Here is a 24,506-nt window from a genome sequence, read left to right as displayed (position 1 = left end):
CTACCTACCTACCTATTTAAAAATTTTTTTTTATTTTTGGCTGTGTTGGGTCTTCGTTGCTGCGCTTGGGCTTTTTCTCTAGCTGTGGCGAGCGGGGCTACTCTTCGTTGCGATGCACGGGTTTCTCATTACGGTGTCTTCTCTTGTTGCGGAGCACGGGCTCTAGGTGTGCGGGCTTCAGTAGTTGTGGCTCACGGGCTCCAGAGCACAGGCTCAGTAGCTGTGGCACACGGGCTTAGCTGCTCCGCGGCATGTGGGATCTTCCCGGACCAGGGCTCGAACCCATGTCCCCTGCATTGGCAGGCGGATTCTTAACCACTGCGCCACCAGGGAAGCCCCCTACCTACCTATTTTTAAACCAAGAACTGCTTCCTGAATGTTAGCTACAAATTTATGCATTCAAGAGGCGGAAAAAAAGTAAGAACTCTGCCAAGTTTTCACGGGGGGAAATAGCGAGGACACAGTTTATGGTCAGTTTATGGTCAACCCGCAACGGTCACCGCTGACCCTCTGGCCTCGCTCACCTGATGGTGTTTCCGAGCTCTGAGGGCACAGGTTGGGGCCTGACCCAGGAAACGAGTGGAGGCTGGAGCGGGAAAGCCCGACGTCCAGGTCCCCGTGAGGGATGCTCGGCCTCCCCATGGTGCTGCCTCAAGTTGACACCAGGGCAGCGGGTCCCGAGTCCCTGGCCGGCACCCTCGGAAGCTGATCTGTGGCTCTAGGGCAGGGGCTCAGCTGACCCCTGGTGAGTGAGTGACAGTTTCCAATAAAAATGAGGATTGGATGTACTCGGGCCGGGGGAGGTGGGACTGAGAGACATGGGGAAGAAAAGGACAGTGCAGCACAGCAAGTTGGAGGGCAAAGCTCAGAGGAAGCAGCTTTTAAACGCAAGAGAAGGCAAAGGCTCCTGCCTGGCAAGTGCAGCTGCCCAGCGGGAGGGCACAGGTGGGAAACCCTACGAGAAGCATCGCGGGAGGGTGGCAGTGACCACGGCCCACCCGCGGCCACTATTTGGAGCTCTAAACGCAAGAAGGGGAGATGATGGAGTCACATCCGCCAGCGCGCTTACAAGTGAAATGACTTGGCCTCTGGCTGGAACGTGATGGAATCTACCACTTAGCTTCGAGCAAGGCTGGGGGATAAAGGGAAAAGGAAAAGAAAAAAAGCAACTAGTTGACTTCTTTGTGGCTTTTTGCAAATTCTACTGCCCAACCCTTGTGGCCTAAACTGGGGGGGCCCTGCGGGGATGGGGCTGGAGAACCCCCCTAGCTCAGGGCCTGCACTGAGCCTGGTGCGGAGGACAGAGTTTCCAGGCTGCCCGGGGCTGCCTCGGAGGAGCTGACACAGGGGTGAAGGGCCGCGGGTTCGGTCCTCAGGCGGGATGAGGCCAGAAAGGGACTGGAGCTGAGGAAATGGCTCGGGTCGGTGGCCCGGGCTCCCCGTGCCCTCTCCTGGCATCCCGGGAGCCTGCTGGTGTGGAAATGCAGCGTGCAGGGGCGTCGCGGGCCGAGGAGGCTACCGGAGGAGACCTGCCTGCAGTGACCGTGCCAGAGGTGCCGTGACAGCTGCCGATCGAAGCACTAAACCCAGTGGCCGCCGTGACTGTCGGCCTCCGACAGGCTGAACACTCGCCGGCGTCCTTTCCTGCCACTCCTGACTAGAGGGAAACACAGCGACAGATCATAGAAAGCCTTTAACAACGGGACGGAGAAGGTGACACGGAGAGGGGACACAGAGCAGCGACGGACGCGAAGCATCGACGAGAGCGTGAGGCGGGGGGCCTGAGCCAGCGGGTGCTGGTGACCCCATGCAGGTAGGACACCCCCATTCCACCCCCCACGATGAGGCGGTGTTGGGACAGCTAAGAACCAAATCATCCGCTTGTGGGACTAAAGACGGGTAAAGACGGCGGAGGTCAGTCCTGTGGGGAAGGAAATTCTCGGGGTCATCGGCGACACTTGGTCTCGGTGAGCACCCTCGGGGGCGGAGGAACAGAACTGTCTGTCGGTGAAGATGAAAAACCTGCATCCCTGGGCCAGTCTGAGGAGGGAAGGGTGTGTGGTTGGGGGATCGGAGCCAAAGCAGTTAGGGAAACAAGTAGATTTCTGACCCCAACCGATGAGGCTGAGGGCTCTCAGTGGCAGCCACCGAAGCCACCAGCGCGGCTCTGGGAGAGCCTCCCGTGACCCCCTCCCTAGTCACCCCCTCCCCAGCCATGAGGTGACACTCTCCCGGCCACACTCTGGTGATCCGCACCTTTGAAACCAAGACTGAACCACAGCGGCAAGATCTGAGGGCAGATGCCAAGCGGCTGCAACAAAAATGTTAGGAGCATCTCCCTGGGGAGGAAACGCCACCTCTGAGACACAATCGGGATTACGGCAGAGCTTAAGATGAGTGCCACGGAGCACAACAAGGCGAATGGACTGAACTGTAGGCTGAAAAATGGTTAAAATGGCACATTTGATGTTACGTGTATTTCACCGCGATAAAAAAAATTAACATCATGGATAAAACTGGGGAGAAAAGAGAACACGTTTGACTTGGGGTTTTGTCCTTAAAAGTCCCACCTGACCACGGTGCCCGGGTTCAGTAACATGCAGGTCGGCCCTGGGCTGTCTGGCGCTCAGGTGGCCCAAATGGGATGGTGCTCTGGGGTGAAGGTTGTACTTTCAGACAATCGTCTCAGGGAGCAGGTGAGGATGGGGGAGGGAGGGCCCGTGTCAGGCTCCCAGCACAGGGCCACCAGGAACCAAGCTCTTCCTTCTTTCTATAAACCCTTAGGGGAGAGTCAGAGTGGCCCCAGCTCAGAACTCCCTGGGTCTGAGAATGGACGCTGGAAAGAGCAGCCTGGCCTTCAGTCTGACTTCATTTTTTAACAAATGATTTTCTGTCATCCTCCTCAAAGTGGCTTACCCAGAACACCTGTGAAACGCAACAGATTGGAGATTGGAGGCAGAGTGGCTGTTTGAGGAACTTGGTGTAGGTCGCAGAGCTCTTAGCTGAGGAGACGGCTTTCTTACTAGAATTCCAGGCGCTGTGTGTGTGTGCGTGTGCGTGTGTGTGCATGTGCGTGTGTGTGTGTGCGCGTGCGTACAGGCATAACCCAGAAGATGTTTCTAAAGTATTCCTACCGATCCTACATCTGGTTCTAAAATTGGGTCTATTTTCTCTTTCCCGCCATATGTTTTCTGCAATTTCAGCTTCTCAAAACCATAAAATGTTTAAGAAAAAAATGCCGATTCCAACCCCGTAATTTTCTCCCTGGGGAACAAGCCGAGGCCCACAAGGCTGGCTATGCCGCATGAGCCCGCCAGAGGTTCCTGGACTTCTCCACAGCGTGGGGCGCCCAGCTCTCCCCAGAAAGACTAGAGGATTTCAGGGCACTGTCTTTAAAGGACAGTGGGAACAGGTGGGCTCATGCATCGGGTGCTAAAACCAGACGGTAAACCCTGCTGGGCACAGCTTTAACAGGTAAATCGTTGACAATGAAAATAAAATCCCCTTGCCCCCAACTCTTTCTGGTTGGTTCCTTTGGTTACCACAGAATTCAGTTTTGACCTTTCTGTCAGTCTGGGGTGTCTCTTGGCCCCGATTTGAGGGCCTGTACTTGCTGAGAAGCCACTCACAAGGGTCTACCATGAGCCTTTGGTGTGTGAAGGAGACTCAGGAGCAGCGCAGAGGGTGTCTGTGGGCGACTGGCAAAGTGGTGACGCCTCTAGGCGGGGTCCCTCCCCCCTTCTGGTGATGGTCCCTCTGCCCGCGCTGGGTCTGCAGCCGCCGCTTGGGCCTCGGCCCTGATGGGCATAGGGGCTGTTTCTCAAACACAGACCGCCTCCTGGGTCTGTATGTGGAAGAGTGGAATTGATAGGTAGATCCCAGAAAGATAGGGAAAAGGAATCAACTCGTCACCAGGCAGTTTCCCGGCTGGGCCTTGGTGGATTGTGTGACACCCAAAGGCCACCTTCTTCAGGGAGCCCTGGCCCAGTCACCCCCTCATCCTCGGGCTTTCAGCTCCAGTGACACCTCCTCTGGGAGTCTCTGGCCCCGCCCACAGCCTCCAGTTCACAGCTTATAACTGGACACTTATCTGTGTGGTCCTCTGATACACTCGGCCTCCCCTGCCAGCCTGTGCCTTCCATGCTTTGCTACCCTCTGTGCCCAGGACATGTGCATAGTAGCGGGTGGCGTGGGGTACCAAGGCCGAGGTAGTAAGAGGCAGAGAGAAGAGCCTCTTAGGTGGGGTGTCGGGGCTGGCAGGTGGAGGCCCATGCTCAGAGGGACCCTTCTGAGATCAGGCCTGGTGTCCACAAGGCCCGAGGCGCTCAGACTGGAGGCCCCATGGGAAGCTGAGGAAATCCGTATTAAGGATAAGCGTGGGCCTCTTTCAACCCCAGGCAGGGAACGCTAAGGTCCCTTGGGCTGGACAGAGGGCGGAGGCGGAAAACACAACCGAGCGTCACAACAGTTTCACACCCTTATCTGGGGGTGAACCCATCTGGGCTGGCAGACGCGGCCGTCTGGGGTCCATTTTGCTGCTGATTTGGGGACCACTGGGCTTCCCCCCCCCGGAGCTGCATAGCCCTGCTTTCGCTGGCTGGGGCTGCACAGCGACCTGGGCCTCTGTGAATGGGCTGAGGCTCTTCATCTGGCTCTAGAGCAACCGTCGCGTAGGGAGGAGAGATGCGCGCCCTTCATAGGCGGCCCCCAACCGCGATCGGAACCCAAGGCCCAGGTCTCAGGGATGCCCCACGGAGGCACCTGGGACAGACTTAGGAACCGAAGCGATGCTCCGCTGGGCTGTCTCAGGAGGCGGAGCAGGGCTCTGGGTTGCCAAGGCTGGGTCCCTATCTGGGCCCCCCTGCTACCAGCTGCAGCAGCATGGCCAAGCTGTGTGACCTCTCTGAGCCCCCGTGTTTTCAACAGCACAGTGTGAGGCGGAGGGTGGCAGGACGCAACAAGGGGGTGTCTGTAACGTATTTGTGAGCACCGTGCCTGACACGTGGGTTTTGGGAGCAGCGCCTACCGGGACGCCCCGTGGCGGGTACACACCCAGAGGGCTGGGCCGGGGGGGCCCAGGCCACATCAACGGCTGAGAGTGAGAGGGTTGCCCCTGGCTTTTACGGATGTCCCTGCGCGATTCCAGGTTTCGACCCCATGGAGCAGAGACACGGAAAACTAGGCCTGTCTCATGCCCTGGTAGATGGTATCTCTCAGGTGCTTTCCTGACCAAACCCTGACGTGCAAAGTGTGGCTTCAAGAGCAAAGAAGCCCCTGGAGTTTGCTAATTCCGGCTGCAAAGGGCCTGGTGGCTGCTCTCCACTCTAAGAACTTCCTGGACTCCGGGAAGCTCTGGAAACACAGGGTCAGGAATGCTTCTGATTCTGCACTGTGTCCTCCAAAACCACTTTGAGGACAAGTGGCTCCGTGGCTGGGCTGCAGCTGTTTGCCATCCAGGCTGGGTGGGCTGTGGAGGAAAGGCCCTGGCACATCCTGCGGCCCGGCTGGCCCTCCGAGGATGCTGCCTCTGGCAGATGGTGGCCAGGCCCTGCGGTGGAAAGTCTGGTGGCTTCCAAATCAGAAGCCTGAACACTGGGCCACCACCCTGGGCTGACGTCAACCAGGGAACAGGCAGAAGGGCACCCGTCCCAACAAGAACCTGCCTCCCTTCGTCCATCCAGCATGGCTCGGTAGGACACCAGGCAGATGCTGGAACCATCTGGGGAGACCTGCCCTACAGGGAACATGGAAACCCCACGTGCTATTCTCTGGATGCACCAAGTGGCTGAAGGCCGGCCTGCAAGTTTGGCATTGAGAGGAAGTGACTGGTGGTCCTCCTGAGATCGGCCGCCCCAGCCCGTGGGCACCGATGCTCTCTCCTTCCAGGGGTCAACAGCTGGCTCCTCAGTGGAGAGTGAAGCACCAGCCGCCCAATAGGATGGCCCTGCATCAGGAGGTGAGTTATTTCAGTGTCTACGGAGATTTGGACGGGCAGGCTGGGCCCCAGGCTTTTACTGTCAGGCAGCATAAAAAATGGGGCCTTGCACGCTTGCAGGCCTTGCAGGCCTGCCAGGGACACACCGATCAGGAGCAGACACCCGGGGGCCTGACCATCACTTATCGACCTGACAACCAGGCTAACAGCCCCTGCATTTCTGAGTTGAGAAGACATGTCATTGGCACCGAGCAGGGGATGGTGGGGGTAGGGATGGAGGGGCTGAGGGAGGCCAAGAACAAAGAAACTAGCCCAAGGTGCAAGGTGGGCAAGGTGCAGAGCCCCAGGGGCCACACTCAGGTGGGCAGCTGCACACCCAGGCACGATTTTGATCATGTGGGTCTTTGCTGGCTTCAGTTTTAGGCGAAGAAGTGTATGGCTCATTGGTTCGCTTAGCTGTTGGCTGCGCCTCCTTAAAAGTGAAAAAAGGCATACAGCGGCACCAGGAAGAGACCTTTCACCCAAAATGCAATTGTAAGTATGTGTGTGTGTTTGGGTTCACACAACAGAGACACAGAACTCTGTGCACATGCAGGCAGGACGCGGGTACAAACATGAGCACATAAACACACAACCCTGCACTCTGGCCCCCAGAGCCAGCATGAGACCAGGATTCAGGGGGAGGCAGAGGGCTGATCTTGGCTTCTGAGAAAGGTCTGTCTGAATTTCCCAGCTACGAGCCTGGGAACGGCAGCAGCAACTGCTTGGGTACACAGCCAACCTTAAGTCGGGCTCAGAAATAGCTCAGACAGGGCAGTCATCTTCCCCGGGCTGGGGCAGGGAGGGAAGCAGGTGTCGAGTGGACGGGGGTCTACGGGAGGTGGCTTGAGGGTCACCTTGCTGCCGGGGCCTCATGAATGTCAGTCGGAGATGGAGGTAATGGATGCTTGTGGGAGGAGGAGGGAGGGGCTGCAGGCAAGAGGTGCCCTGAGCCACAGTCATGGAGACCAGGTGGGGTTAACCCTTTGCTGAGAAAAGCGGAAGCTGAAAACTCTGGAGAGAGGTGCGGGAGCCCAAGGGGATCTCTGTCTCTGGTGCCGAGCGGACGGTGGCCAGGGGCCCCCGATTTCCTGGCGCCGTGGTGGCTGCCGCCCTGGCGCACCACTTTTGTCAAGACCCATCGATCCATCACTTAACAAGAGTTTGCACAGGTGTCCCTGAAATATGATGGGTGAGGGCTCTGGATGGGACCCTGCAGGAACAGCAAAGGACACTGAGGGTCCCCAGATGGGGGCGCATACCAGAGTTATGGGGGGTCTCTCAAATCAGAGATGTCCGGGGCCCTCCAGACCCACGGGTCACCCGCCGGGGTGCAAAGCGTCATGCACTCTCAAGGCCCTGCTCCTCTGGCTGCATTTTGGGGCCGTGTTGCTCAGGAAGTAAGCCGGCATCTTCACTCCCGGGATCTCAGGCACTGCGGCGAGGTGCTCACGTGCGAGGGGCTCACGGCAGCTCAGAGCACAGGGGGACCACACACACGTCTCACTCCAGGCTCCCTGCTCATGGGGTCTCTCCGTGCCACATCTACACTTGTGACAGTTACAGGAGGGCAAGATGTGACTCTACCCAACCCCGACAGACTCTCAAAAGGACGGCAAGATGCACCCCCTCGTCACAGACAACTGGACTGCACCAAACATTTAAAGAAGAAACTGGTGTGTTATGGAGGAGAAAAAAAAATTAGCAGAGACACGATTCTTTCGCGAGAATTCAAACAATCACGTCTGGGAGACCCCTCCTCGTGACACCTAAGACTCTGGAGGTGATAATGGGGTGAATTTAGGCTCAGCTACCTGCCGCCAGGGGGGCCTTCCAGTGGACCAGCCTGCAAAGGGAGTGATTCCTCCCCTGCGGGGAGCCGAGCCAGCCGCCCGCCGCCAACAGCACGTCCCAGCGGATGCGGAACCCCGGGTGGCAGTGTCCCCAGACATGGCGGTGAGGAGCAGCCGGGGGTCAGGGCTCTCGGGTGGAGGGGTCGCAGGGTTCCCTCCAGTCCCCCCACTGCGCCGTGTCCGTGGCCAGTACCTGCGGGGCTCTGGGCGGCTGAGGGGGTGGACGACGAGCTGGCGCCTCCCGAGCCGCAGTGGCTGGTGCTCCCGCTGCCGCTGGGGCTCCCGCTGGCGGACGGCGACGGCGAGGACAGGGAGGACGAGCTCTGCTGGTTTATGCCCTGGGCCACGGCGAAGCCTGCAAGACAAGGCGGGACGTGACCCAGCGGAGGGACAGGTGGCCTGGCGCGAGGGGTGCCACCTCCCCGGGCACTGCGTGTGCGGCCCCCCGGGGCAAGCGCCCACCGCCAAGGCTGGGCCGGGGGCCTCTGCGTGAGGGTGGCGCTAAGCGACACAAAGCTGGCCCCTTCAGAGTCTGGGTCTGCTCCCCGTTATCAGCTGAGCTCGCCGGGCCTGGGACTGACCTGGACATGCTGCGAAGCTGTTTCGAGGGAAAGGGTGCAGCTGCCATAGAGCCGGGGTGCGGGGGCTTGGGGCGGGGCTGAGCCATAAATCAGTGCTGATGCTGGCTCTGCACCGCGCCGGCTGCGCCCTTGAAGGGGACACACAGCCTCAGGGCTCAGAGGCGTCCTGGTGAAGGTCACAGAGGGACTCGGGGCATCCTCACGGCCGAACCTCGGGACCTTTGCTCACACACCCGAGTTCTTCCAGGGGCTCTTAACGCTGCACTGGGCGGGAGGGGAGACCCCGAAGATGCTCCCTGCCAGAGAATCTGCTCTGCCCTGGCGGGTCTGGTGGCGAGCTTGGTGGGAGGAAGGAAAGCTCTGGTGAAAAGCTAGCAATCACAGAGATTCACTTGGGCCTCAGAGCAACTCCAGGTTTGGAGACGGGGACCGCACATTTCTGGGGCCTGCAGCCTTCCCAGCCTGGGAAGAGCCCGGGGGAGTGGAGGAGCCCCACATGTTGGAGACCTGCAGACCTGGGCAAACCCTGCTTCACCGGCAGAAGCACTAGGCCGCGTGCCCAGTGTCGTTTCCCAGCTGCTGGTGGGCCGTGTGTCACCGGCCTCTCCCCAGCCCGCTGCAGCGGGGGTAAAAAGGGGAGAGCAAGGTGGGTGCAAGCAGGCCCATCCAGCCGGCTCGGCGTTTGGCACGCAGTGGGAGCAGGCTGTCCTCTATGACGGGAGGAGGCCCGTCTGACCGAGCCGCCCTGGAGCCCCTCCTCCGGTAGGCATGTGCCTTCCCAGACCGTGACTCCTGCCCTTGGTATGGCCTGCTTTTCTAAAGGGCCGTGGCTTCTGATTTCATCCACGAAACACGGGGAAGCTCCCAAGGAACAACTCCCCGTCGGCGCTCCCAGGAGCCCGTGCAGACTGTGCTGGTTCCCCAGGAGCTCTGTGCTCCGCGCCCCACCCCGTGTCTGCACCAAGTCAGGGCAGGGATGGGGGCAAGTCTTCTTCCCACCTGAGAGTGGGGGCCCCAACCCTCCTGGCCAGTCACCTCAAGCCTCGCCACCCCAAGCACACTCACCCCGGCTCCAAACCTCATGCTCTCCGCCTGCACCGCCTGAACCTCACTCGGCCCAGAGCCCACTGACACTTCTTCCAGCAGGTTCTCCAGGCCTGACCACGCCTTTCTCAGAACTCAGGGAGGCAGCGGGGTGTCGAGCAGTGGTTGGAGAACCATGGCCCTCTGACTGTTTGTTAAATAAAGTTTTACTGGAACACAGCCATGCCCTTTGCTTACATTCTGCCTGTGGATGCTTTCAAGCTACAATGGCAGCACTGAGCCAGTGCAAGAGAGGCTGCACGGCCCACAAAGCCTGAAATATTTCACTCCCTGGCCCTCGACGGAAACGGTGTGCACAGCCTGAAAGAGGATGGGGGCACTGGCTCTGGCACCAGGAAAGCCTGGGCTCCATACTGATCTGCTCGCTTACCAGCGGCGGGGTCCTGGGCAAGTCTCCCCACTTCCCTGAGCCTCCTTCCCTCCACCCACTGGTGGGCAGGCCTCGGGGCGGGCATGCAAGGGGACCCGATGCTCTGTCCCCACCTCAGGACTTAGGGGAACCCACACCCAGCCACCGTGGAGAAGCTCTTTTGTACTAATGTTTGTGTAAGATTATTTTTGTCTAAGGATCAAAAGCTGGGTCTATTTATACCCCCAGCCAGGCCGTCCCGGGTTTCGGGCGATGTGACTGCATGCAGATGCGAGGTCTGGAGGGAGCACGGTGGGTAAATTCCCCGCACCCACCTACGGCGGAGAACAGCAGGATTACCGTGCTGGAGTTCCCAGGAAAATGCATCATGTGATATACTGTGTGTGTGGTGGCAGGGCATTAGATTAAGCACAGCAAACATCAAGGCGAATCCAAACACCAGTCAGGAAGATTCCCAGGGGGCAGGCAGCCACAGCCCCACAGAACCAGCTTAATAGCTGCTTACTTCTTAATCACTTGAAGTGGTAAACCCCCAAGTTTACAAGCTGTTTACTTGCCTTGAAAATGAATCACTCCTTAACAAATCAAAATGTCAGGATAGCTTTCCCTGAGCTGCTTATTTATCACAACCGTGAACAGAGGGGCCGGAGAGTGTGGTAAGAGAGTTGAGACTAAGCCGACCCTGTTACACTCCCGACAAACGCCCCAGCCAGAACGAAGGAATGACGTGGCAGTCACCAAGGTGGTCACCCATCCCTTCTCTTAAGACACACATCTTGGGACTTCCCTGGTGGCGCAGTGGTTAAGAATCTGCCTGCCAATGCAGGGCACATGGGTTCGATCCCTGGTCCAGGAAGACTCCACATGCCATGGAGCAACTAAGCCCGTGTGCCACAACTACTGAGCCCGCGCTCTAGAGCCTGTGAGCCACAACTACTGAGCCCGTGTGCCTAGAGCCTGTGCTCCGAAACAAAGAGAAGCCACCGCAACGAGAAGCCTGCACACCGCAACGAAGAGTAGCCCCTGCTCGCTGCAACTAGAGAAAGCCCACACGCAGCAACGAAGACCCAACGCAGGCAAAAAAAAAAAAAAAAGACACACATCTTCTCTCTCACGCACTTTAACGCCCTGGTTATTACTGTAAGACATGTGGGGTGGAGTGCGTGGGGTAGCAGACGAGATGCTGAGACTGAGGTCAGGATACTCAAGTTCCTTCATTTGGAGAACGGATTAGGGTCAAGCCATAGGTTGACAAAAAATATGGTAGACCTTCTGTAGGTGCTAAGAGTTAGAGAGAAAAAAAAAAAAAATCACCAACCACTGATACCACCCATTTGCGGGTCTAGCTGAGCAGAGGCAACTGAATGCATCTTTCCCTTGTCTGCTGCTACTAAAAATCCACCTCCCTTCTTTCCATGGCATGGGGACTCAGAAAGGCTCAGCGAAGTTTTTTGTTTGTTTGTTTTTTAGCTCAGTGCCCAGACTCCCCTTGCAATTTCATTGGGCTCCTCCCCAAATCAAGGTGGCAACACTTTGAGAGCCGGTTTGACATGTCAGGGGTAAGGAGGGCTCTGCAGAGAACTCAAGACAAGCACCTGGCCCCCTGCTCTTCTCCCGGGGAGGCAGTTCTCGATGAACTAGCTTTGGCGGGGGTGCCGAGGGGTTTTCTGGGCGCGAGTCAAACACACACGGGCTGCCAAGTACTTGCAAACACACAGATGCGCCAGAAGAGATCATGGGACAAGGGCACAGGCAAACAGGTCTCCCTGAGAGCTCCTCCAGCAGATAAAATTCTTGGCCGTCCCCGAGTATGTCTCAATAACAGCCTGTGAGATGCGTATCAAAGGCCGTACGGGTTTTCACACCAGCCGGCTGATTCCACATCTAGAACCTGACTGATGCTGCGGAAGGCGCCGTGGGTGGGTCCACGGATGTTCAAAGCACTGGTGTGTGTGGCAGGGAGCTGGAGGCACTCGGAACATCCACCAATCAGGGAAAAGCCAAATCGAGTCTCCTACGCCGGGGTGACCAAATCCTCGGCCGCTGTTAGACGTGCTGGCGTAAAAGCAGATGAAGTGCCGAGGGAAACGCTCAAGACATAGTAAATAAAAAAAGGTTAGAAACAGCACGTCCCACCTGCTCCCACTGTTGTAAAAAAGTAAAAGGTAAAAAAAAAAAAAAAAAAAAAAATCTAGGCTCTGCCTCCCTCCTTGTACGGGGAGCAGAGCAAACAGACTGGAGGGATTGAAGCAGAAGTCACCGGAGAACCAGGTGGTTTGCTATGGTGAGTTTCAGTTTAATTTTTTCGTGCTTGTCTGAATTTTCCAAGACTCCTACCACAAATAGTATCTTGAACCAGAAAAAGAATGGAGGATGAAGGAAGGCACACGAGCCGTCTGGGAGCTGGGCAGGTTGAAGCTGCTGGGTCCCTAACACAGCCCTGGGATCTGTTCTGGCCTCCAAAGCTCTCTCCCCTGGACCCACTAAGAACCTCCCCACAGCTGGGGCCAGATGCCAAGCTCCACAGCAGGCGGGCCAACGGTGAAATGCATCCCTCGCTTTCCAGGAGCCCTGGGCTTCACAGGGTCAGGCTGGGGTCTTCCTGCTGCCCTCTGGCCCCATTCTGACAGTTATTCTGGGAAGGTGAACTCGTGAGTAACTCTCTGGCATTTGTCAAGTACAAAAATACCACAAGAAGGTCAGCCTTCTATTTTAGGTCCACTGCTAGAGGGAGCAGTGGGCTGGGAGTCAGAAACCCAAGTTCAAATTCAAGCTCTGCCCAAACGGCCTCGTGACCTTGGACAAGCCCCCTCTTCTCCACGAGTCTTCACGTCTTTATGCGAAACACAGTACTGTGAGTGAGGGTCTCCTGGCTTAAATGGCCAGTAGTTTTCTTTTCACCTATAAATCTGAATTTGACTTGAACCCCACAGCCTTTTTGGGACGTAGGCAAAGGAGAAGACGCTGAAAAGTGCACCCCAAATATTCGTCGGGCACACCGTTGTCTTTGGGTGGAACGCCCACGAAGCTTTCCCCAGGAGAACCAGGATGCCACGGCAGGCAGGGCCCAGTGCTGGCCAGCCGCGGCCCAGAGGCTCGCATGTCTGGCTTTGCTCACATCATGTTTGTGCTTGTCTGCTTGTTTTAGGCACCGCCATTCACACACTGGGAGACTGTACATACAAGTCTGGATTTCTGGCTTAAGAAAGATCTGGCATCGCTGGGCCCCATTCGCGTGTGGCAGCAACTGGAGGGCGGGGGTGAGCCGGTTCCTTCCCCTCCCCAACTTGACGCGCATGGTGCTCGTCGGCGTTTCAGTTATTCATCTCTTGCTCTTTATCCTTGGATTCCTGGTCAGATCCACAGGACTCAGGGATGTTCCAACCCCCAGCAACGTTTTGTCAGCTCCCTCCTCAAACCCTGCCCTCACCCCGCCCCAATCAGTGGGGGTGAGGGGAGGGCCGGTGGAGACGGGCCGCCTGCCTCTAGCAGCTCAGGCAGGTCTCATCTCAGACTGTGTGACAAGAACCACTTGCTCTTGGCCTCAGCTGGGCTGTTCCCTTGGTCTGGAATTCCCTCTTGCCTCTTTCCTGTCTTCACAGATCCCTTCCCTATCTTTTAAGGCTCACACAGCTCAGGGCCAGCTTGGGCAAGAGTTTCTGCAGCCAGTGGGGTTAACGGTTCTTTCCCCTGTGCTCCCGTAGCCTGCCCTGTCCAGCCTTGGGGCCCCGTCGGCCCACGTAAGGCATACGCCCAAGTAGGGCATAAGAAACTTGACTGCAAAGATGCTTTGCTATTTTGTGCAACAACTGTCATTATTTTAACAGCTAGCACCTGGAATCCTCTGGGGTTCAGAGGGTTTTAGACAGTGTTTCTGATATTGTGAGCTGTCTCCCAATACCCATTCTCCCCTTCATCTGCAATTACAGAATCTGACAGCTAGGCACGACCCTGTGGCGAAGCTGTGGCCAATGAGATAGAAGTGAAAGTGACGTGCTTGATTTCTAGGAAGGCTTCTTAAAAGGAAGGAGGTATGCTTTCCTCCATTCTGCTTCCTGAAACATCAATGTGATGGCTGGAACTCCAGCAGCTGTCATGGCCCACGAGGATGAATCACATATTAGGGACAGCAGAGCACTGAGCAGGAAGGATCTTGGGTCCCTGATGCCTCTGTGGAGCCCCTGACTACCTTCATACAGGCTTCCTCTCCCTGAGAGGGAAATAAAACTCTTTGGGGTTTTTCTCTATTATGTAGTTGAACCTAATCTTAACTGACAATTGGGAAAAAGCTTTGTTAAGGCAGGGATGTGAGCTGAGCTCTGTAGGGACAGGGACTAGCCGGCCCCCAGAGCTTCCAGTGTAGGGAAAGCTGCCCTGCACTTCCTGGGGGCAATCTGGGAGAGGTGGAGTGAGGAGAAAGAGGAGAAGGGGTAATTGAGATAGGGGAGGTGACCCCCACGACCCCCCAAATCTTTAGGAAATGCTCCTTCAACTCTTTCCTTGTGTGGTGCAAGTGGACTTTTTTTGGTGGACACAGTGAAGGAACTGTGTTTCCATCTGGGTTCACACCAGGCCACACAGAGACTACACGTGAAGGCCAAGACCTGGAAACAGCCGGGACCACGAGAGAGTAAAGGGTGGGGAGGCTTGCACGTGTGCAGGCAAGAGAACTGGGGGTCTGAGCCAAAGGTTTCCTAAACCTCCGAGGAGCAGGGAGGCCCCAGCTGACCTCTGCGGTCTGTCCAGAGCTTGTGCTGCTTTGCACACTATAACTATATGTAACAGATATTGGTTACGTGACTGAAGTGCAACTATTTCAGGTTAAAAACTGGAAAATGTGAAAACTACCTGAGCAGGTAGGGGATTCCACAGGGACCTTCTAGAGAGCTGAAGGGGAAGGAACCCCACTGGCTTAGACTCCATCTCGGGGACCGTGACCACTGAACCTCACCCCACAGCCTCGCCCCTACAGACGCTCCTACAGCTCTCCCACTTCCAGGAAGGATTTGAGGTGACTGACATTTTAAAACCCAAACCCAAATGCCATGGCTATTAAATAATGAAAATACTAAACGCTGAAAGCCACGAAAACACAAACTAAACGGTGAGAGTCCAACAATAAAGGTGGGTAGAAAGTGAAAAGTTGTACCAGAACGACTTCCAGGGAGGGGAAGCTGAGGTCACCACTTGGCTCTCGCTTCCCGGGAGCCAAGACCTCAAGGAACACTGTCCCAAGTGACCTAGCTCTTGCGACATCCCAGCTCATGTGCAAGATTCCTGTCCCATTACACCCTCCTGGGCAAGGTCCCTGAAGGCAGCTTCTCAGAAGATCCAGCTGCCTGGCTGGAGATGGGGCCTCGTTCTGGAAAGATAACAGCACATCACAGCACTCTGCAAACTTTTTTTCTCGAAAGTGAAATTCTAGTTTATATGCCAGATGAAAACGGAACTGCCCTGGCTGCATGGTGCCTGATCAAGGGTGGGCTTCCTTTCCCCTGTCTTTTCTAGAGCCTCTGCAGAGGCTACCTTTGAAAATCACAGACATGTCAGGGGGGAACCTCAAAGCCTCGAGCCTACAGGCTGCAAACTCGAGCACCAAGTTTGGACGGGTAACACTGGTGAAAGAGGAGAGGCCAGGGGTGAAAGGCAGACAGTCCCCCCACTCGCCATCTGTTTCCCCTTGTTGGATTGCGACATGGGCACTGAGAAACCGTTCTCTTCTATCAGGAAAATCAACACGATACATGGGACATTCAGCCTGTGTCAGGGAGATGACAGGGACTGGTGGAGACTGGAGAAAACTGGAAACTGCAGCTCCGCAGCCTCTCCTGACTGCTGCTACCTGAGAACGTGGCCATGGCTCCCTGTTCTTCTAGAGAAGCTGGATATCTGGATTTTGGTGTAAAACCTCCTGATCTTTTAAATGGCCGACAACTCGCTTCACCTCCCTTTTTAAAAAAAGAAGCAGGCAGCCCCAAGCAAGTCAAACCAAGCACGTCTCCTGTCCACGTGGGCCTCTGCTCCAGGCTGAGACCGGGGCCATCACAGCCGAGGCCACCCTGCCCAGCTCCTGACGTGTGTGCCTTCTGAGTCTGAAGGACATGACCCCAAGCCATTTAAGGCTCATATGGATGTGCTTCAAAGAAGTCCACTTTTCAAGAGACCTCTTTTAGGAAAAAGATCTAAGATTTGGAGGGGAGGGCTGTCCACCCTGACAAAACCCGGGCCCTGCATTTCGACAGTCCAGGCTGGAATGAGGACCGTGGGGCGGGGGAGTGCCCCGGGTCGGCCTTTCATCAGCAAATTCGTCCCGTGGCTGTGGTTCAGGTTGTGAGGATGCAGTGTTCGTATTTTTCTCACCACTCCTCAATGCTGGGAAACAGTAAAAAAATCAATCAGCCCCGTGACCTCGCGCACAAAGCCGAAGACGGCAAGCACAGCCGTGGTCTTATTTCTCCCCTCGCTGGCTCCTTCCTCGGCTCTGCCCTTTCACCTCCCAGCACAGCCTGCCTGGGCCCTGGGGCCAGAGAGGAGGTGCTGGGCTGGGACTGACTGTGGGACTCAGCCTGAAGCCCACAGGGTCTACAGGCGACACAGAGCTTTCTCGTCCACGTTTCTGACTCGAGAGGCTGGCTCTGAAGCCCATCCCCCCCGGCAAGATGACAGCGGTGCCCAGCGATGGGGGCTGGGAGCCACGGAGTCGGGGGCCACACCAGAAAAGCCAAAGTACCCGCAACTGTTCAAAGAACATGGGGGGCGCGGAAGCAGGGTGCAGAGTCAAGCCCGACAGCGGCGCACCCACTGGGCCAGGCGAGGCCAGGTGCTCACGCAGGCCTCCTCTAAGGAATTCGCACAAAAATAAAGGAAGTCACCAACATGGGTCAGGGTTCAGAATGGCAGACACCCTGCAGCCTGGCAGGACCCTGGGGACCCCCTGCAGTCCCCTCACTCCCTGCTAGGACCCTGAAGCTTCAGTGAAGGCAGAAAACTAGGGTGTCTGCACAGGGACCCTCCTCCATCTCCCCGCAGTGGGTCACACGATTTACCGTTTCAGGACTGTGGGCACAAGACTCTGGGCTTTAGGGGCAACACACGGTCCCCACGTTGGTGACCCTCCGTGACTTCTGGCCGTCTCTGTGTGTATTTCCCGTCTGGCCCAGGGGACTGACCTGGGAAGAGGGTGTTTCTACTGCCTCCCTCGGCTGAGCCTCGATCACTGACTGGCTGCACCTCAAAATGCTTAAAGACTTTTATTTCCGGTTGCTTTGTAGGGGACGACATGTCCACTATATAAAAATAGCTGGGAACTTGCAGAATCTTTTAGCCTACAGCTGTCTATCCACGGATAAACCCTCTTGGATTTTAAGGACTATACTTGAAAACCTGCAGGAATGCTCTTTCGGTATCTTGTCTTCTGTGTGCCATCTCTGTCCCAACTCTGCCCCTCAAAGTGTTTTCGCCCTCGGGTGAAGCCTGCCCGGGAGGGCTGCCACCCATGGGAGAGATCTGAGGTCTAAGTGTCTAAGATCCAAGGTCTAAGTGGCCCTCTGGCTGCCGGGGGGCCGTCAGGGCCATGTGAACGTCGGCACCTCATATGCTGGTGTCCCTGCGCTGCCTCGGACACGGGGGGCTGGCTGGCAATGTGGGGGCCACGGCTGGACTTGACCTCTGAGAATCTCGTAAAGAGTAGCATAAGCTGAAGGTTGCCAGGACTTGGGCTTTATCCCCAAGGACCAGGCCCCTGCCTTGCCCAGCCCCTGCCCTCCTCCGATGGCATTACCGTCTGTACAACAGTAAGCAGAGAGCCCCGCCAACAGTCTCTCAGCCAAGGCATTAGAAAGCCCACCAGTGGCCATCTTGGCTGCCTCTTTACGGAGGCAGGAAACAGGGCTGAAAGAGCAGCGAGAGGGAGGCGGGTTAGACAGTGATCAGGGGGCGCTTCCAGACGCAGGGAGGGGGTCACCGACCCCGGACTCCTCTGGCCCCAGGAGGAGGCCTGAACCTGGAACCACTGGCCAGGGCTGGGGTGGGTCAGCTACAGCCCTGCTTGCAAAGGACAACCTCCTGGGGTTCTCACTGATTCCTTCCAGCAAGCCTCTCATCCCATCAGCCCTGCTCTGTGCTCTCAGGCCAGAAGGGGGTGAGGCCAGGGGGCACATGTTGCATCCTGACACGTGCGCCCTGCCTCGTGTGTTCTACAAGGTGCCATGTGCAAGGGGGCCAGGGGACTAGTTTTGATCTTTTGCCTGTGCAGTCCACACATACTTAACACACTCCCAAAGCATCCTGCACACCCGTGGTCCTGGTTCTGTGTGTGTGTCTGCAGGACCGGGGCTCTGCAGAGTGGGGTGGCTCACGCCTGCAGCGGGGCCACATCATGGTCTCTGACCATGTGCCTTAACAGATTGGGGTTAGGCCAGACGGACAGACGATGACGTTCGATGACACATCATCTGCAGTGAGACCTGGAGATGCTATCTAGAACTCCATGGGGCAGATAGGATCAGGCAGTGTGAGGAGCCACACAGAGATCGTGATGGTATCAGCCCAGAACAAGCTTCACAAGCCACAACTGAGGTCGCCGAGTGGACGGGACTGTCACCTTCTGTCCTGGCAGAGCTGTGGGACACAGGCCACCAGGCAGTGGACACACAGCTCTGTCATCTATGTGGGAGGAGCCTTGAGAGCAGATACTTGGTTCTGGAATATGGGCCCAATGAGGCAAGAACTGGGGAGTTTCATTTCTATGAGGGTCTCTACACCTGGGGTACGTGACAGAAGAAACGGCTCAGCTCGCTAGAGCAAACAACACAACACAGAGCAGAATCGTTCCTCGTGGCAGCTGTTAGGAATGAAGGTTTTAGGAGTTCATAGAGACAGGGCTTTTCTTTCTTTCTTTCTTTTATTTATTTTTGGCTGCGTTGGGTCTTTGTTGCTGCGCACGGGCTTTTCTCTAAGTTGCGGCGAGCGGGGGCTACTCTTCATTGCGGTGCGCGGGCTTCTCACTGCGGTGGCTTCTCTTGTTGCGGAGCACGGGCTCTAGGCGCGCGGGCTTCAGTAGTTGTGGCTCGTGGGCTCTAGAGCTCAGGCTCAGTAGTTGTGGCGCACGGGCTTAGTTGCTCCGCGGCATGTGGGATCTTCCCGGACCAGGGCTCGAACCCGTGTCCCCTGCATTGGCAGGCGGATTCTCAACCACTGCGCCACCAGGGAAGTCCCGAGACGGGACTTTTCTAAAGGAACTTTAAATATCTGAGTTTAAGGGATTTATATGAAAACAGTATATGAAAAATGGGGTTCTTGTTACTTTCACCTAGATTCTTAAAATCTCATCTGTTATGTTTGGGTTCAAGACACACAAGACTGTGTTCTGTTTGTTAGTACTTCTTCACTGAAGAGTTGAGTGTGTTATGGAACCGTATGAAATTGCCCCTATTTCAACCAACATGACCAATAAAATCAGAAATTTCCTATGGTTCAACCTAATATGAATTCGTCCCTCTTAAAGACCTCCACTGGAGCGATTCCTGGAGGAAGGGGAGGGGAACACAGTCGGCTGGGTACTGTGTAGTCAAACAAGTGGATTTCCCTAGCTCTCCCTTCTCAGTTGCCATTACAGCTGTGTGTGTGTGTGTGTATGTGTGTGTGTGTGTGTCTGTGCTCACATGCGTGTGGCCCTTTCTCCAGCTCAGATTCATCTTTTCATTTCCAAAAGGCAGCGGCTTTAACAAAATGTTCGGCAATGATGTTGGGACTTAAGGAGAGGTGTGTGTCTTCTTGATGGAAGATGCCTGAAAAGGGGGCTTACAGGGGCTTGGAGAGGCTTCTCAGGTGGGCTCCGGTTTTCCCTTTGTGCTTTCCCTTTGTGCTTCCTTGCAAATGCTAAGCTAATGCGTTCGTTACTATCATCCCGGCTGTTCTTCATTTGTAGTTTTGACTTATTTTTTTTTAGTATTATTAATATTTCATCATAAAAGTATTGATTTCCTTTAACCAAGAGACTTTAAAGTTTGCTGCATCCTTAAGCATGATTTTATTATGTCTTGGGGCCAAATGTTTTTTGCCTCCCCCCAAAGGAATGCTTTTCCTTTTATGTAATGTGTGTCAAGCAGAAAAAAGGAATTGATTCACAGAATTCTGCATCATAGGCAACTTTTTAAGGAACGTATCCAGAAGGGGGTACTTGGACAGACATCTCCTCCTAAACATGACCACAGTGTCTCACTGTTAAGCCAGAAATAAGAACCAAAGCACAAAAATTACGTTAAAATACAAGACAGCTCCAAGAGAAGCTAGTATGGGAAAATTAAAGACAACTCGAGACATGACCCCAAAGCTTAAAAACTCCTTTCCAGCACCTGAAGAGTCATAAAACCCTCAGTCTCCACACTGTCATCTCTCTTCCCGCCCTTCAGAAAGCCAGCAGAAAACAGGCAGAAATACTGCCGGTTTGGGGTTGCCTAGAAAAGGCTCCGTTTCCCTCTCTCTCTAAATCACCAGCATCAGATGCCAGTTGTAGAGTTAGGGAAAGGATGCTCGACTTTACAGACCCGTCCAGGAAGTGCGCGGAGGGCAGTGACTGGCAAACCAAACGAGGCGCTCCGCAATGTTTAAATATTGAGCATCCTTTCTCCTTCCTCCACATTTATTATTAACTTGGACCCACATCACCGTGTACATTGACTTCATTTCTTCCCAAGAATCTGAGACACAATGGACAATGAGTGGGGGGTGGGGCTGAGATTTGGGTTTCTTTCTTTCATATCCTCCCTGGATATCCTTTACGGTCAGCCCCATGTCTTTAGAGACACGAATTCCTGGAAACGTCTCAGCCTCTCAGTGACCCCTGGCGCCCGAATGCAGATGATTAGTGCCCCAAATATTGACAGACTGGACTCTCTTCCCCTTCCAAACAAGGGAGCAGTGTCAGAGTGAGGCTGCATGAAAGATGCTGTTGCCACTGGGCGAGCGAGGTCGCGGAAACGTCATTCAGACAGGTGCTCTATTGCTTGGGACGAACCGCGGTTCCCTTGGCTTGGCTCAGGTAGAAGCGATGCCTGCGATGCCACGTGAATGTCAGAGGTGTCCAGTTTAAAAAAAACAAAGCCTGTCTACAGCCACCAGAAGTCCTTTGCTCAGTGACGGGACAACTGGGACGGGGGCTGGCGGTGGCCCTGCTCTGACACACGAGGCACATCGGATGTCAGCAGCCTGGCCAGCAGCAAAGCAAACTCGGAGCCTGGGCTGTGCGTCACTCCTTGCGAGGATGAACATTTGGGATGGAAACAGAAACCTCAAATCCTGCCAGAAAGCAAAGCAGCACCTCTTCTTGGGAACGAGCAAGGGGGTTTGGGGGTGGACCATCCATCACGCCCCTGCAGAAACCAGCCGCCTTCCTGTTCAAAGAAGATCCTCTGGATCTGCCAGTAGGAATAAGCCGGCTACAAGTGTTCCTTTTTCCTGGGCTTTTATCTGTTCAAGAGAAATTGTCCCAAATGACCGGCCTGCAGCTTCCACTTTCTTTTAAAAGACAGTACTACATTTGAGATCAATGTTTTCCCCTGAAACGCCGGCTAAATTTATCCTTCCCTGCATCCTGCTCTCTGGTCTCTGCACTCAGCTGGCCCTCGCCTTGCTGAGTGAAGCGTCTGTCTTCGGACTCCCAGTCCTCGCTGGTGGTACTCAAGCACCCGGCCCTGTCCTGCTGTTCATCACGCATACAACCCCCCTGCCCCCAATTTCCTCCAAGAGTCCTCTGCTGCCTCATTCCCTCAAGTCCCTGTGTATTAAACTCCAACTACCCGAGGTCTTCACCCGGCTCCAGCTCTCAAAAATCTACCCCGAAAAGCCTTCAGGTTGGCTGGCTTCGAACGGCTCAAGAGCACCCCCTCCCCGGCCAGCCCCGCACCCCAAAGTGGCTGAGTGCTTGTTATCTGATTGCTGTTAGAGGGAGTGAGGTGATGTAGACCGCCGAGGGCCTTACGGACTGAACTGACCAGAGAACTGACTTCTCTCTCCTGGTCTCTCTTGGCAAGCTGCCCTGTGAGTGATATTTCACTGACTGATTTCATGCCTGATGCCCAGAGAGCCCAGTATTTCTGAAATCTTTATTCGTATACGTGGCTGCAAGAGAACGTGCCCTAAACAGACATTTGAAGCTATGGTTTCCATTTTGCTGTTAACCTGTGGACTCCCTCTCTTTTTGGCAGGAATAAGAAATAAAATAAAATAAAATCCTTGCTAGAAAGGATGTATGGGCCCATGCTGGCAGCACGTGCACACATGCTGTGGAGAGGATTTTGCCTTGAAGTGCTGAGCAGGCTGGCAGCTCTGGAGAGCCCGGGGGATGAACATACGGGGTCCAGGTGTGGCCAGATGGGCATCCCCCACTCTGCTTTCTGGAGAGCAACCTGGCAAGGGGCTATCAAGAGTCTTAAACATGGGCATTCTCACTGATCCTAAGGAATGCTTTCTAAAGAAATCACTGGAAACCCGGACAAAGATTTCTGTGTAAGGAGGTTCATCACAGGGTGGTTCATGACGCAATAGAAACAACTTAAGTAGCCAATATACGGGGCCTGGCTAAGTAAATATCTGCTAAACTCCAGACTGCTCAGGTGGAATTATGTCTCCTCCAAATTCTCATGTTGATGTCCTAACCCCAACTACCTCAGAATGTGACTTTATTTGGAAAGAAGGTCATTCCACAGATGTAATTAGTTGAGATTAGGGTGGGCCCTAATCCAATGTGAGTGGTGTTCTACTAAAATGGGGGACATTTGGACACAGGCACGTGCAGGGAGAACACCACGTGAAGGTGAAAGCAGAGATCGGGCTGATGTGTGTACCAGCCAAGGAACAACAAGGTCGCCAGCAAACCACCAGAAACCAGAAGAGAGGCCTGATTCCTCCTCATCGCCTTCAAAAGGAACCAACCCTGCTGATACTTTGATCTCAGACTTCCACCCTTCAGAGCTGTGAGACAATACATTTCTGTTGTTTTAAGCCACCCAGTTTGCGGTACTGTGTTATAGCAGCTGTAAGAAATGAATACTCAGACCCAGACTATATGTAGCCATGAAAAGTGAAGTATTAGGAAGAGATACTTGACAGCACAGGGAAATGCTTCTGGCATGATAGCAATGTTGTTAAAAACAAAACCCCTACACAACAAGGAGTTACTGTAGAGCACAGGGAACTACATTCAATATCTCATAATAACCTATCATGGAAAAGAATCTGAAGCTGTATGCCTGAAACTAACACAATATTATAAATTAACTATAGTTAAATTTAAAAAAAGGAACCCTCTGTTGTATAGGGAATAGCAGGTGTGTGGGGATAGGGAGAAGGGAAAAACAAACAAACAAAACAAAAAACACCCCATGACCCAGCAGCTCTGATCTTAGGCTGCACATGCGTCCAAGGATGCCCACAGCAACACTATCCGGGGTGGCGAAAACCAGGAAACACCTAAAACGCCCAGCCAAAGGAATACGTGGATCCACACTATGGAATATTACACAACCCTGAAAAGGAATGCGCGAAATCTATACGCATTGACACAGAAAGATCTGTGATTCACAGTGGTGTCTGAAAAGCAAGCTGCAGAAGGGTATGCAGAACGATGATTCTGTTTAGGTTAAAAAAAAAAAAAAAGCAGCCCAAATCATAAGACAACCACAGATCCATAAGCCCTTATCCTAAACCTTTGAGGCTGGATATGTTCTAGACTTTAGACCCTCAGCTGGGTCTTAGGCAGCTAAAAACCAAACCTATTAAATTTCTGCAGGAAAAAACCAAGTCTATTCACAATAAATGGTATCTGCAAGTCTCTCTTTTTTTTTAAAAAAAATATTTATTTATTTTTTGGCTGCTTCGGGTCTTAGTTGCGGCACAGGGGATCTTTCATTGCGGCACTCGGGCTTCTCTCTAGCCGTGGTTCGCAGGCTTAGTTGCCCCACAGCATGTGGGATCTTAGTTCCCTAACCAGGGATCGAACCGGCGTCCCCTGCATTGCAAGACTGATTCTTAACTACTGGACTACCAGGGAAGTCCCTGCAAGTCTTATAAATAGCCTATAAATAGTTCAGGGCAGGTTTTGCCACCAAGTGAGTTATAAAAACTCTTCTGGTGCTCAGTGCTGTGTGGATTTCAGAACTGCCGAGAAGGGCTGAGGCCCTGCGCTGCCCACTGGCTATGGGTGCACATATGGATGCAACTGCACAGAAAAGGTTCTGGAAGGAGATGAGCCAAACCGTGGATGTCCGGGGAGTGGGGGGAATGGGGAGGAGTAGTCAAAGGGGACTTAGGTCCCGTTTGTAACATTTTATTTTATTTTTTAAATAAAGAGTCAACTCATGCATTTCTTGGGTAACTAAGAATTAGGGAAAAAAGAGAAAGAGAATAAAAAACAGAGAAAACACAGATAAGAAGTAAACTGAAATATTAGTGATGGTTTTTTCTGGGGTGGAGGGACCATGGTGATTTCTTCTTCTTGTAGCCTTACAGTTTCCATTGACAATTTTCTACATGCATGCGTTAATGCCACAAATGCATACAAGGGGCCTGCAGCAACAGCGGACACATGACTGGTTCCATCCATTCCTGTCATTGCCAGCTCATCC

At 54.4% G+C, this 24,506-nt stretch overlaps 1 protein-coding gene across 11 annotated transcripts in view; it reads right to left on the bottom strand.

Annotated features, from left to right (window-relative positions):
• The window catches only part of CLEC16A (C-type lectin domain containing 16A), a 207,838-nt gene that overhangs the window by 5,656 nt on the left and 177,676 nt on the right, over positions 1 to 24,506 (bottom strand). For 5 of the 11 annotated variants that reach the window (XM_061209908.1, XM_061209909.1, XM_061209912.1 and 2 more), the window contains 2 exons: positions 8,021 to 8,182; positions 1,534 to 1,653 (listed from right to left, as the gene is read on the bottom strand). The exons of 1 other annotated variant lie outside the window; for it this stretch is intronic. In XM_061209908.1, the coding sequence (XP_061065891.1) occupies positions 1,534 to 1,653; positions 8,021 to 8,182 (282 nt within the window). Of the gene's footprint in view, positions 1 to 1,519; positions 1,658 to 7,788; positions 8,183 to 24,506 lie in introns of all 11 variants that reach the window. 5 more of the 11 variants (XM_061209910.1, XM_061209911.1, XM_061209916.1 and 2 more) reach the window with 4 other exon arrangements.

Source organism: Eubalaena glacialis, chromosome 13 (assembly GCF_028564815.1).
Source record: "Eubalaena glacialis isolate mEubGla1 chromosome 13, mEubGla1.1.hap2.+ XY, whole genome shotgun sequence".
Classification (NCBI taxonomy): domain Eukaryota; kingdom Metazoa; phylum Chordata; class Mammalia; order Artiodactyla; family Balaenidae; genus Eubalaena; species Eubalaena glacialis.
This window is presented reverse-complemented; position numbering and strand designations above follow the sequence as displayed.